At 46.3% G+C, this 12500-nt stretch overlaps 3 protein-coding genes across 4 annotated transcripts in view; 1 reads left to right on the top strand and 2 right to left on the bottom strand.

Moving 5' to 3' along the window:
* Positions 1-961, bottom strand: part of efcab2 (EF-hand calcium binding domain 2) — a 2677-nt gene extending 1716 nt beyond the window's left edge. The window contains exon 1 of the mRNA XM_046855016.1: positions 616-961. Within this exon, the coding sequence (XP_046710972.1) occupies positions 616-700 (85 nt within the window). The 5' untranslated portion in view covers positions 701-961. The remainder of the gene's footprint in view (positions 1-615) is intronic.
* A 119-nt stretch (positions 962-1080) lies between these two features.
* Positions 1081-7054, bottom strand: nrde2 (NRDE-2, necessary for RNA interference, domain containing). Its single transcript, XM_046855011.1, has 14 exons — positions 6903-7054; positions 6341-6455; positions 6058-6231; positions 5632-5772; positions 4753-5209; positions 4236-4614; positions 3923-4056; positions 3725-3848; positions 3454-3623; positions 2865-3266; positions 1892-2757; positions 1624-1765; positions 1473-1544; positions 1081-1353 (listed from the first exon to the last, which is right to left on the bottom strand). The coding sequence occupies exons 1-14, from the start codon at positions 6958-6960 to the stop codon at positions 1228-1230; spliced, it is 3360 nt and encodes a 1119-aa protein (XP_046710967.1). The 5' UTR covers positions 6961-7054; the 3' UTR covers positions 1081-1227.
* A 477-nt stretch (positions 7055-7531) lies between these two features.
* Positions 7532-12170, top strand: calm1a (calmodulin 1a). Of its 2 annotated transcripts, none has more exons than XM_046855015.1 (6): positions 7532-7612; positions 9581-9611; positions 9793-9936; positions 11622-11728; positions 11862-11997; positions 12124-12170. In XM_046855015.1, the coding sequence occupies exons 1-6, from the start codon at positions 7568-7570 to the stop codon at positions 12150-12152; spliced, it is 492 nt and encodes a 163-aa protein (XP_046710971.1). In that variant the 5' UTR covers positions 7532-7567; the 3' UTR covers positions 12153-12170. The 2 variants fall into 2 exon arrangements, with proteins under 2 accessions (XP_046710971.1, XP_046710970.1); XM_046855014.1 differs by lacking the exon at positions 7532-7612 and adding an exon at positions 9172-9399.
* The last annotated feature ends 330 nt before the right edge of the window (positions 12171-12500 follow it).

Raw genomic sequence — 12500 nt, 5'->3', positions numbered from 1 at the left:
TTCTCCTGCATCTGAAGACGTCTGTGTTACTTTGTGTAAAAGTTTAGCCAAGAAGCCGCATATGTGAGGAAAAGCCAGGTGTCACGGTAATTGTACAATTTACCAGTACAGAAATTCTTTCAGTTCTATTTCTATTTCGTATAAATTAAAAAGTCATATAAAGGCACGTGACTGAGAGATGGCGAACTGTGTGTAGAAACAGCAGAAGATCGAGTAACGGGAAGATTGAATCGTTTTAGTGACTCGGTTCTTTGAATCTCGTTCATCAAAATAAACGAATCTTTTTTTTTAGTCATTTCGTTTCGTTTCTTTGATCCTTTAATCAACCGCATGGCGCATATGAGAGTCACGTGATAAAAGAGTCGAGAATTAAACTACTTAATTCTGTTTCTTGTGAATAAACCGGGGAGATTCTGCTCGTGCGCGCCGAGTCAGAGGAGATGAGTCACTTCAGAGTCACATAAACGACTCGTTTACAATGAACGAATCATCACTGATGGGATCAACCAGAGTCTGAGCAGCTCCTTACAGCATTAAAGCGCTCAGTGTGCTGAGATCAAAACACTGAACATCTTCCAATCTATAACTTTCTCCAGGTTACACATCAAATCCTACCTGCAGAGTCTCTGTCAGCCGCCATGATTGACGCTCCGGTTGCTAGGATACAAAAACATACACATACACACACACACACGCACATGAAATATCGCGAGAGTTTGCTCTGACGGCGTTTAGCTGCTCAGTGGAGAAAGGAGCTCCATCACCATTTTAAATACTTATCAGTTGAAATGAGAAAATAATGTGCAGTTTGATACACACTTAGAGACATATACAGGGTCTGGCCAAAAGTATTGGGACACCTGGATTTCCCCCATACACTCTTCTTCTTCTTCTTCAAACTGTTCATGCATGCAGGAGGGAGCATGAGTTTCCTTCACTTGAACTACAAAACCCACACCTGCCCGGCTGGGCCCTTGAAGAAGGCCCTTGACCCTCAGCTGCTCAGTTGTATAAATGGGAGAATTATAAGGAGTGTATTAGAACATCAGTCAAATACTGAACGCAATAAAAACACAATTCTGCTTTTCCTCAGAATAAGTAATTTCACATTTATTATTATTATTATAAACTTATTCCTAATGTGTTTTTTTCCCAAAAAATAAAAAAATATATTGTCTGATAAATAAACACAGGCAGGTGGAGGTGCAGTGCATTGTGGGAAGATCTTTAGTCCTCCAGCAAGATGTCCAGCTCCTCCATTGGGGTCCGCAACCTCAGCTCCTTCTCAGTCAGCAGATCCAAAAACTCCTGCAGCCGGTCAGGAAATAAACTCACAGCGTCCATGTACAGCACCTACACACACACACACACACACACACACACACACACACACACACACACGATGGTCGCTGTGATGACAGACGTGTTATTAACGTGTTATTAACGTGCAGGTGACATAAATAAGTGCTCACTTTCACCCAGGGGACATGCTGTAGGGCTCTGTAGAAAATTCCTCTTCCTCTCTCTACATCTCCGTTACACACCTGCGAACATCATCATCATTTTCACCTTTATTACAATCATCATCAGTTAGCTCTACAGTGGAACCAACAATATCCTTACCATGAAGCTGATGTAGCGTCTCCACAGCAGAGGGCAGTGAGCACCATGTTCTGTCACCACGGCAACCTCAAACAGGGAGCGAATGCGGTGGTAGAGGCCGGTCTCCGGGAAAACAGGCAGAGAATCAGCTGGGAGACCCGACCTGAACACACACACACACACACACACACCCTTTTTATATAAAAATGCTGTATAGAATTGTAACATCACTGGACATTGTCCTATATAGTGAATAGTGTGTGTGGTTTGGGACACACTCATGCATTACCGCAGCACAGCATCCATGCGTTTCTTCCTCTGCTGCTCAGTGGTTAGGGTAAAGAGGCGGGGCAGGATGCTGGGGTTGCCCTTGGAGACTGAGTGTAGGAATCGCCGGGTGCTGGCTGCATTGTAGTAGCGAGTGTCAACCTGTAGGTGGAGCTTCCACAGTGGGGCGCTGTGGGGTATGAGGGTGAGCGCGTCACACAGCGCTGATCTTACGCGCCGCAGAGGGAACGCTCTGATGCTCGAGTGATGATGCAACAGTGCTGCGTGCAGGACACACACGGCCTCCAGTTGTTGAGCGCACGTGATGTTCTCTCTGGCCCGAGTGAACACCGTATCGGCCGCGTCGATCCCCACTGTCAAATACTGGAACAGTCCAGCACAGCCAATTAAAGCCCAGGATTGCTCGTATGCCCCGCCCTCCGATACGGCATGCTCGTATGCTTTGCGTGCCTTCAATATGACTACGGCACTAATCTCTCCTGTGAAAGGACAGTAGGTGGCGCCCTCTGCTAATTTAGTCAGGATGTACACTGCCCGTGAAGAAGTGGCAGAAGTGGGTGTGGTTTTTGCATTCTCAGCCCCGCCCACACACGTAAGCTCCAGTTCTAATTGCGCATACAGCAGACAGAGGTTGCAGAGGGATGAGTCACGTAGACCTGTGGCCCCGCCTAACGAGAGGGCGGAGTCAAAAACTCTGCGTGCTTCATCAGTGTTCCCCAATAACCACTCGACATGACCAAATTCACGCCACAGCTTGAGGGAGCTGCGGTTCTCCTGCTGCTTCAGTATACGCTTCAACAAACGCTTACTGCTCTTCCCCTGTGCCCTAGTACACTTCTTACTGCCACTACGCACACACTGCAGCACCTGCAACACACACACACACACACACACACACACACACACACACACACACACATTAGCGACAAGGTCAAAGGAGATCAGAAATCAGAGAAGATCAGAGAAGATCAAACCTTGAGTTTTTCATACTGCATCCAGCAGAGCGTCACTTCTGCTCTGTCCTGAGGTGGAAACAATGGGAGAATCTTTTCCAGAACATTCCTGACAAACTCCTCCCCCTGTTTACAAAGCCCCACCCTCATTCTCCTAGAGTCACACTGACAAATCATGTGACCTACAGCACTGACTCCAGTCATTAGGAGGTCATGGGAGGTCAAAGGTCTCTCAGGGTCAAGAGTCTCATCCAACAGGGTAGAGTCATCCAGGAGGGTGGAGTCATCCTGAATAAGGTTGGATGAAGAAGAGATGGAGCCAATGGGCATTCCAAGGAAGTGAAGGAAAGATAACAGGAGACGTAGGCGCAGTTCTGGCAAATCGACTCGGATCAGAGACGGTCCAATGTCATCAAACAACACCTGCAGACAAAACACACAACAGGTTACTGTCTGTCTGTCTGTCATCAAACAACACCTGCAGACGAAACACACACATAAAACTGCATGTGAATGCATGTGTGAGATGAGCATGTTTATATGTGTGTGTGTGTGTGTGTGTGTGTGTGTGTGTGTGTGTGTGTTTGTTGTGGTTATGATTGGTGTAGACCTGTCTATCGGGATCCTCACACTCCTCCTCTGATTGGCCCTTAGATTTGTCTGGTCTCCATGGTAACCAGTGGTTGGCTTCCCGCCATGACTCCACATCGAGCCAGATTCTCCACCTGGGCTGGGTTTTATCTTTAATCTCATCTTCATCATCAACTTCATCATCATCCTCTGTCACAAGAACACACATTGCAGATTTAGTTTCACTGTGTGTGCGTGCTCCCCTTTGTTTCTGTGTGTGTGTGTGTGTGGGGGGGGTATTGTTTCTTTACCGGCATCAGGTGTTTGAATCCATCCTCCTCTCTCCTGCTGCTTCATCCAGGTTTTCCACCCTCTGGCCCCACACTCCCCCACCCTCGGCTCCCCACTGTCCCAAAATGTCTCAAAGAATTCCACCTACACACACACACACACACATAAATAATAACAGTGATCTCTGAATGTGTGTGTGTGTGTGTGTGTGTGTGTACCTGCTGTTTGGTAGTAAGGTCTTTGACATTGTCAGGTTTGAAGAAGGTGAATTCAATCAGAGCTTGAAAAAGACTGAGAGCTTTCTCTGACTGACCCGCCTGACGCAGGAAGTGGCACTGATGCACAAACACATCTGAAACACACACACACACACACACACACACACACACACACACACACACACACACACACACACAAAGAAAGACGGAGACAATGTGTAATTATTATTAAGTGGGCATTAAAACAAAGTGATTCCTATTATGACATCTTCAGTCAATCATGTGATTAATTGATTGATTGATTCTCCCTCACCAAGTAGGTGGTGTTCTGTCCCCGGAAGCAGTGGATGAGACATCAGCTGTCCATCCTGCACGGCACTGAGTGTGCTCAGACACTTCCTGTACACCCCGGTCACCATGGGAACAGAGAAAGAGCTGTACTGGCTCTGTGTGAACAGGATGTAGCGCTTCCACAAGGGGGCGCTATTCGGGTGAATGAACACCACCTTTTTCCACTCCTTCAGCTGTGTTGCACCATCCCACAATCCTTTGCCCAGTGTGAGTCTGTGGAGCTTAAGCTCCACACTGGCAGGGTTCCACTGCAGCGCCTTCTCCACCACACTCAACTTCCTGTCGCACAGAGCACGCTCAGTCTCCGCCCCCTGCCCTGAGAGAGAGCCGGCTGCCTCGTCCTGCGCGCCCGCACACACACACACACACACACACACACACACACACACACACGGCAGGTCAGGGTTTCTAGCAGGGTTTAGTGATGAAGGATTAAAGACACATTATGATGGTATATAAATAAACCCACTGTGATGTACCTGAAACTGTATAAACTCCAGCCACATGTTTACATCAGTGGGGTTTTCCCTCAGTTTCCGGTTAAACTCCTCCACTCGTGACATTAACATGTTCGATCGAGGTGGCTGAACCTGAATTTTGACCTCTGGCTGACCTTTACCATCCATCCACAGTGAGGTTGCAGGGTCATACACTCGGAGCGAATCGGTGCTAGTGGCGGTTTGGGGGGTGGAGTCAGATTCCTCCCTACAAGGGGGGAGGGGGATAAATGAACCAGTATCAATAGTTGGGGTGGAATCAGTAGGAGGGGCTGAGGGAGTAGGTGGAGCTTCGGAGCTGAGAAGACGTCGATTGGAGGGAGAGAAGTAACGCTCGTCTCTCTTTTCTTTCCGCTTCCTGTCTGGAGCAGAGTCTTCCCAACACAGGCCCTGAGTCCTGCTGTCTAACCCGAGAGCAGAGCTGCCCTTCCTCCTATATCTGCACAGAGAAAAAAATATAAACCTGAAGAACCAGTGAGAAGATAACATCAGAACAGAATGGGTTCTCAACAGTAACAACACGAGTTCTAGAGTGGTGAACATGCACAACACACAACTGTGAGACAGACAGACAGGTAGACAGACAGGTGGACAGACGTAGAGAGACAGACAGGTAGAAAGACAGACAGGTAGAGAGACAGGTGGACAGACAGGTAGAGAGACAGGTATTGAGACAGACAGGTGGACAGACAGGTAGAGAGACAGACAGGTAGAGAGACAGACAGGTAGAGAGACAGGTGGACAGACAGGTAGAGAGACAGGTGGACAGACAGGTATTGAGACAGACAGGTGGACAGACAGGTATTGAGACAGACAGGTGGACAGACAGGTAGAGAGACAGGTAGAGAGACAGACAGGTACCTGGCGATGTGAGCCCTGTACAGTGATCTGTATTCCCAGTTGGCGTGGTCAGACTTTCTGTCAATGTAGAAGAGCTTCTCACTGGGACACTGAAGATCATCAAGCCACAAAACTCCACCCGCATTAACCAAGTCCTCCTGTCTACACACACACACACACACACACACACACACACACACACATATTACAGCTAAGTTATAGTTCCCCTACTTTTCCTGATTCTCACACTTCTATAAATATTTCCACAAAAGTTCTCCTGGTTTTCAGTGTAGACTTCTTCACCCCAAACCTGATGCAACCTGATGTTCCTCTATGTTCCAGTCTCCCCACATTTCTGTAATAAACTGCTTGTATTATATTTCTAGATCGTTCACCAGACTTTTCTCCCTCATCCTAGTTTTCAGTTCCTAAAAATCCCCCAAATACCTCTGTGGTGGCTCCACATCTTGGTTCAGAAGGTCACTGGGGTAAACCGTGTCTGAGTCACTGCTCTGCAAATCATCTCTGTTGCGCTTCTTCTGCTTGTTTCTCTTTTTCTTCTTCTCTTTCTTTCTTCTCTTCTTTGATCTGGTGTCATCATCTTCATCAGATTTGTGCTCACTGTAAAATCATTACAGAACATTAAAAATGCCTGATGTGTTAGTGTGTGTGTGTGTGTGTGTGTGTGTGTGTGTGTGTGGGGTAAGGGACCCAATGTGTGTGTAAGGACCTGGTGTGTGTGTGGTGAGAAGCAGGTGTCTCCACGGTGTCTCTCTGGATAGTGCGTTGGTGTAGAGACAAAGCACCCACGCTGCTGAAACTGTGATTCTTGAGCCATTCTAGATCTGTAAACAAACACACACACACACACACACACACACACACACACACGTTACAAAGCACTGACACTGGAGTCTCCTTTAATACAGGTTCTATAATCAGTGAATGATGAGGGAGTGGAGTGTAAAGCTGGACGTGTCCCGGTGAAGGAGGCGTTACTATGGAAACCTAATGGTAATTCATATTAACCTGCACTACTGTTAGTCACTAATCACCACCTTCTGACCAATCAGAGCACAGATCTCAGCAACGCGGGTATTATTATTATTATTGTTGTTGTTTTGATGATTAATACATATAAATAAATACATTAATAAATAAATTAAACACCAACAGATTCCAAACATTACTACAGCGTGAATCAGTTAGACAGCATTAGCATTAGTTTACGAACGTAAATGTTGATTTAAATTCAAATTAAAGTTGAAATTCGTTGTTGGGATGAAACTCGCCTGTGGGGTTGGAGATCTCAGAGTCTGTCACTTCTCCAAACGCTGGAAATAGCGCCATACTCCAGCAAACCCTGACTAAAACCTGCTAACATGCTAACATAGTTCTGTCGCACACATATGACGTCATGACGGCTTTCCCACCCCGTCGCGGAGATCTGCGTCCTAATGAATAGTGTGTTGTGTGCACGCGGGACTCCCACATTTAGACTTAATATCGTTTATAACAACAAATCATTTATTCGAGTAACACTTTACACATTAACTATGGTATAAAGTTACTCATACACACTGCTATCACTGTTTATAGGTAAAGAGGGATGTGGTGAAAGACAAGGAAAAGGCATATGAGGAGCTGTAGGAGAAGTTGGACACTGAGGAAGGAGAAAAGGATTTGTAGCGATTGTCCAGGCAGAGGAACCGAGCTGGGAAGGATGTGCTGCAAGTTAGAGCAATAAAGGATGGAGATGTGTTGAGAAGATGGAGGGAGTATTTTGAGCAGCTGATGAATGAGGAAAATGAGAGAGAGAGAGAGAGAAGGTTGGATGGTGTGGAGATGTGAAGCAGGAAGTGGATAGGATTAGTAAGGAGGAAGTGAGAGCAGCGATTAAGAGGATGAAGAGTGGAAAGTCAGTTTTTCCAGACGAAATACCGATAGAAGCTTGGAGATGTTTAGAAGAGATGCAGTGGAGTTTTCAACCAGGTTGTGGAAGGTGAGAAGATGCCCGAGGAATGGAGAAGGAGTGTGCTGGTACTGATCTTTAAGAATAAGGGAGATGTGCAGACCTGCAGTAACTACAGGGGAAAGAGTAGTGGAAGCCAGGCTGAGAGAAGAGGTGACCATCTGTGAAAGTGTGCAGTAGGAACGATAGACTGGTTCAAGTTGGAGGTTGGACTGCATCAAGGATCGGCTTTGAGCCCTTTCCTGTTTGCAGGAATGTTGTATGGATTAGAGACAGTGGCATTGAGTAAAAGAGCCACCAGGAAGGAGGAAAAGAGGAAGACCAAGGAGGAGGTTTATGGATGTGGTGAGGGAAGACATGCAGGTAGTTGGTGTGAAAGAGGCAGATGTGGAGGACAGGGGTGTAGAGACGGATGATCCGCTGTGGAGACCCCTAATGGGAGCAGCCGAAAGAAGAAGACTGATTCATTATAGTAAAACACACCAAAGTAATTAATAAACATTCTTAGTTTTTTAAATGTGTTTAAACGCATTTTGTCCTTATAATATAACATTTCTCCATTATCATGAAAATATAATGCAATAACTCACACCAACATGATCACAGTAATATAAGAGTTTAATTTCATGTCACTGACAAATCAGAGACTCTTCCTGCTCTGCTGCAGCTAATCAGAGAGCAGAGCTTTACTTCCAGATGTTTTTGTGCTGGGAGTTAACAGCAGAGAACCATTAGCTGTTCCATAAAAATCCACCAAACAGAAGATTTTTTTATATGCTGTAGGAGAAGAACCTTTCCTGAGACTGAGTTAGAACAGTAGTGCACACGACAGTCAGGGCCTTCGCTCCCCTGTGACCCATTTAATCAGTGATATGATCTCCGGTGTGTAACATTAGCACAGCACTAACAGTGACATGGTGAAAAGCATGAAGCAGATCTGACACACACACACACACACACACACACTGTGGGAGCTTCAGAGGCAGTGTGGTGGTACCACATAGAGTGTGTATGGCCGCTGGACAGAACTCGGTGTGTGTATCGGTGGTGCTGGAGCTGTTGGAGCAACAGCAGTGTTTTTACGCAGAGCTGATGGAGCAGCAGGAGCGCAGCATCACCACCCTGATGAAGAGGATGGTGGAGATGAGCTCAGCCCGACTGACCAAGGAGCTCCATGACCTCAAAGTAGGGCTGCAGAGAGTTCATGCTGAGGTTGCACTCCTCCGGCGACACACCGTCCTCACCGCACACCGCCTGGACATCCTTACACAAGGACTGATGGAGGACAGGAGAATGGTGGGACACAGGGGTGAAGGAGTGGACAAGAAGACAGCAGGCAGGATGGAAAGAGGTGGAGTTGAAGGCTTAAAGACAGCAGGCAGGATGGAGAGAGGTGAAGGCTTGAAGACAGTAGGGAGGATGGAGAGAGGTGAAGGTGAAGGCTTGAAGACAGCAGGCAGGATGGAGAGAGGTGAAGGCTTGAAGACAGTAGGGAGGATGGAGAGGTGAAGGTGAAGGCTTGAAGACAGCAGGCAGGATGGAGAGGTGAAGGCTTGAAGACAGTAGGGAGGATGGAGAGGGGTGAAGGTGAAGGCTTGAAGACAATAGGGAGAATGGAGAGAGGTGAAGGTGAAGGCTTAAAGACAGCAGGCAGGATGGAGAGAGGTGAAGGCTTGAAGACAGCAGGGAGGATGAAGAGAGGTGAAGGTGAAGGCTTGAAGACAGCGGAGATGAAAAGGTTGGACGTGTGGGTTAATGAACCCAAAGCCAAGAGACTGGTGGCGAATCTCATTGACATCCAACTCCACAATATAAAGGTTAGGACGAGAAGAAGAACAGGAGAGAAACACAGAATGATGATGATTTCAGACATAAAATATTAACTTTTATTACAGATGTATTGATTATGTAATGTTTATTAAATGTATAGTAAATCAGCAGGTCATAACTGTCTCACAACCTGAATAAATATTTTCTGTATCTCTTTTACTTAATCAGGCTGATCATCTTACTGAGGAACAGATCACCGGTAAACACACTGTGTGTGTGTGTGTGTGTGTGTGTGTGTGTGTGTGTGTGTGTGTGTGTGTGTGTGTGTGTGTGTGTGTGTAAGTCTCTCAGGATCATTAAAAATGATATAGAAATGTTGGAATGTACATATGCTTGTGTGTGTGTGTGTGTGTGTGTGTGTGTGTGTGTGTGTGTGTTAGAGTTTAGAGAGGCGTTCATGTTGTTTGATAAGAATGGAGATGGTTCTATCAGCACTGCAGAGTTGGGCTCAGTGATGCGCTCTCTGGGACAAAATCCCTCTCACACTGAACTGTACCACATCATCAGAGAGGTGGACGCTGATGGTGAGGAGCTTTACACCATACACCCTATACCTTACACCCTATACCCCACCATACACCCTATACCACACCATACACCCTATACCCCACCCTATACCATACACCCTATACCCCACCTTACACCCTATACCCCACACCATACACCCTATACCTTACACCCTATACCCCACACCTTACACCCTATACCCCACACCATACACCCTATACCCCACACCTTACACCCTATACCATACACCCTATACCCCACCTTACACCCTATACACCCTATACCTTACACCCTATACCACACCTATACCTTACCCTATACCCCACCTTACACCCTATACCCCTTACCTATACCCCACACCATACACCCTATACCCCACACCTTACACCCTATACCATACACCTATACCTTACACCATATACCCTTACACCTATACATTACACCCTATACCCCACACTATACACCCTATACCCCATACCTTACACCTATACCATACACCCTATACCTTACACCTATACCTTACACTATACCCCACACCTTACACCCTATACCTTACACCTTATACCTTACACCCTATACCCCACACCTTACACCCTATACCATACACCTATACCTTACACCCTATACCCCACCTTACACCCTATACCTTACACCCTATACCTTACACCTATACCCCACACCATACACCCTATACCCCACCTTACACCCTATACCTTACACCCTATACCCCACACCATACACTATACCCCACACACCATACACCCTATACCCCACCTTACACCCTATACCATACACCCTATACCCCACACCTTACACCCTATACCCCACCATACACCTATACCTTACACCCTATACCTTACACCCTATACCCCACACTTACACCCTATACCTTACACTATACCTTACACCATACACCTATACCCTATACCTTACACCCTATACCCCACACTATACACCCTATACCCCATACCTTACACCCTATACCATACACCCTATACCCAACACCTTACACCCTATACCTTACACCTTATACCTTACACCCTATACCCCACACCTTACACCCTATACCATACACCTATACCTTACCCTATACCCCACACCTTACACTATACCTTACACCCTATACCTTACACCCTATACCCCACACCTTACACCCTATACCATACACCCTATACCATACACCTATACCTTACACTCTATACCATACACCTTACATCCTATACCTTACACTATACCATACACCCTATACCTTACACCCTATACCTACACCATACACCCTATACACCCTATACCCCACAGCTTACACCCTATACCATACACTATACCTTACACTCTATACCATACACCTTACATCCTATACCTTACACCCTATACACCCTATACCATACACCCTATACCTTACACCCTATACCCTACACCCTATACCCCACCATACACCTATACCCCACCATACACCTATACCCCACCATACACCCTATACCTTACACCATACACCCTATACCATACACCTATACCCTACACCTATACCCCACCATACACCTATACCCCACACCATACACCCTATACCTTACACCATACACCCTATACCCTACACCCTATACCTTACACCCTATACCCCACACCATACACCCTATACCCTTACACCCTATACCCCACACCATACACCCTATACCCCACACCATACACCCTATACCTCTTTCAGGGAATGGGATGATTGACTTCCCTGAGTTTATCACTATGATGGTGATGAAGATGAAGGATACAGATGGTGAGGATGAGATCCATGAGGCCTTCAGAGTGTTTGATAAGGTGTGTGTGTGTGTGTGTGTGTGTGTTTGAGGTGAGACAGGTTTCCCCTGTACAGATCACTAAGCCCACAGTTAGAGTCCTGTTTGAGATTGGTCAGTGTCACTCTCATCATCATGTTGTGGTTCTGTATTAGGATGGGAACGGCTTCATCAGTGGGGCGGAGCTTCGTGTTGTCATGATGAACCTTGGGGAGAAAGTTACAGACCAGGAAGTGGACGAAATGATCCAAGAGGCAGATAAGGACGGAGACGGACAGGTCAACTACCAAGGTGACACACACACACATACACACAAACACACACACAGACATCTATACACACACACATTATTCCAGGGAGAAACTCAATAGTTTTATTGTGTGACTGTTGTCCTGGTTTTCTGCTCCTGATCTACAGAGTTTGTACAGATGATGAAGGCTCAGTGATGTTCTCATCTCCTCTCCTCACTGCCACTCAGGTTTGCTTTATTTCACTGTTACCGCAATGCTGCATTAATAAACAAAGAGAAAATCTGACCCATTCCTGAAGAAGGAACTGATGTCTCAATAGGGTGTAACGTCTATTTAGAATAAGGAGTTACTGTTTCAGATCTTAATATTTACACGGGGTGTGTGTGTGTGTGTGTGTGTGTGTGTGTGAAACTCCAAACCACCTGTGTGTTTATCTTCTAATGGACAGTTAGCACTGCAGGGTCTGCTCATGTTTCCTTCCATAGCCTCAGTGAGTTGACCTCTGGGTACAATGCATATATGAATGATTGTTGAGAGCGCGTC

Source organism: Silurus meridionalis, chromosome 8, assembly GCF_014805685.1.
Source record: "Silurus meridionalis isolate SWU-2019-XX chromosome 8, ASM1480568v1, whole genome shotgun sequence".
NCBI classification, from domain to species: Eukaryota; Metazoa; Chordata; class Actinopteri; order Siluriformes; family Siluridae; genus Silurus; species Silurus meridionalis.
This window is presented reverse-complemented; position numbering and strand designations above follow the sequence as displayed.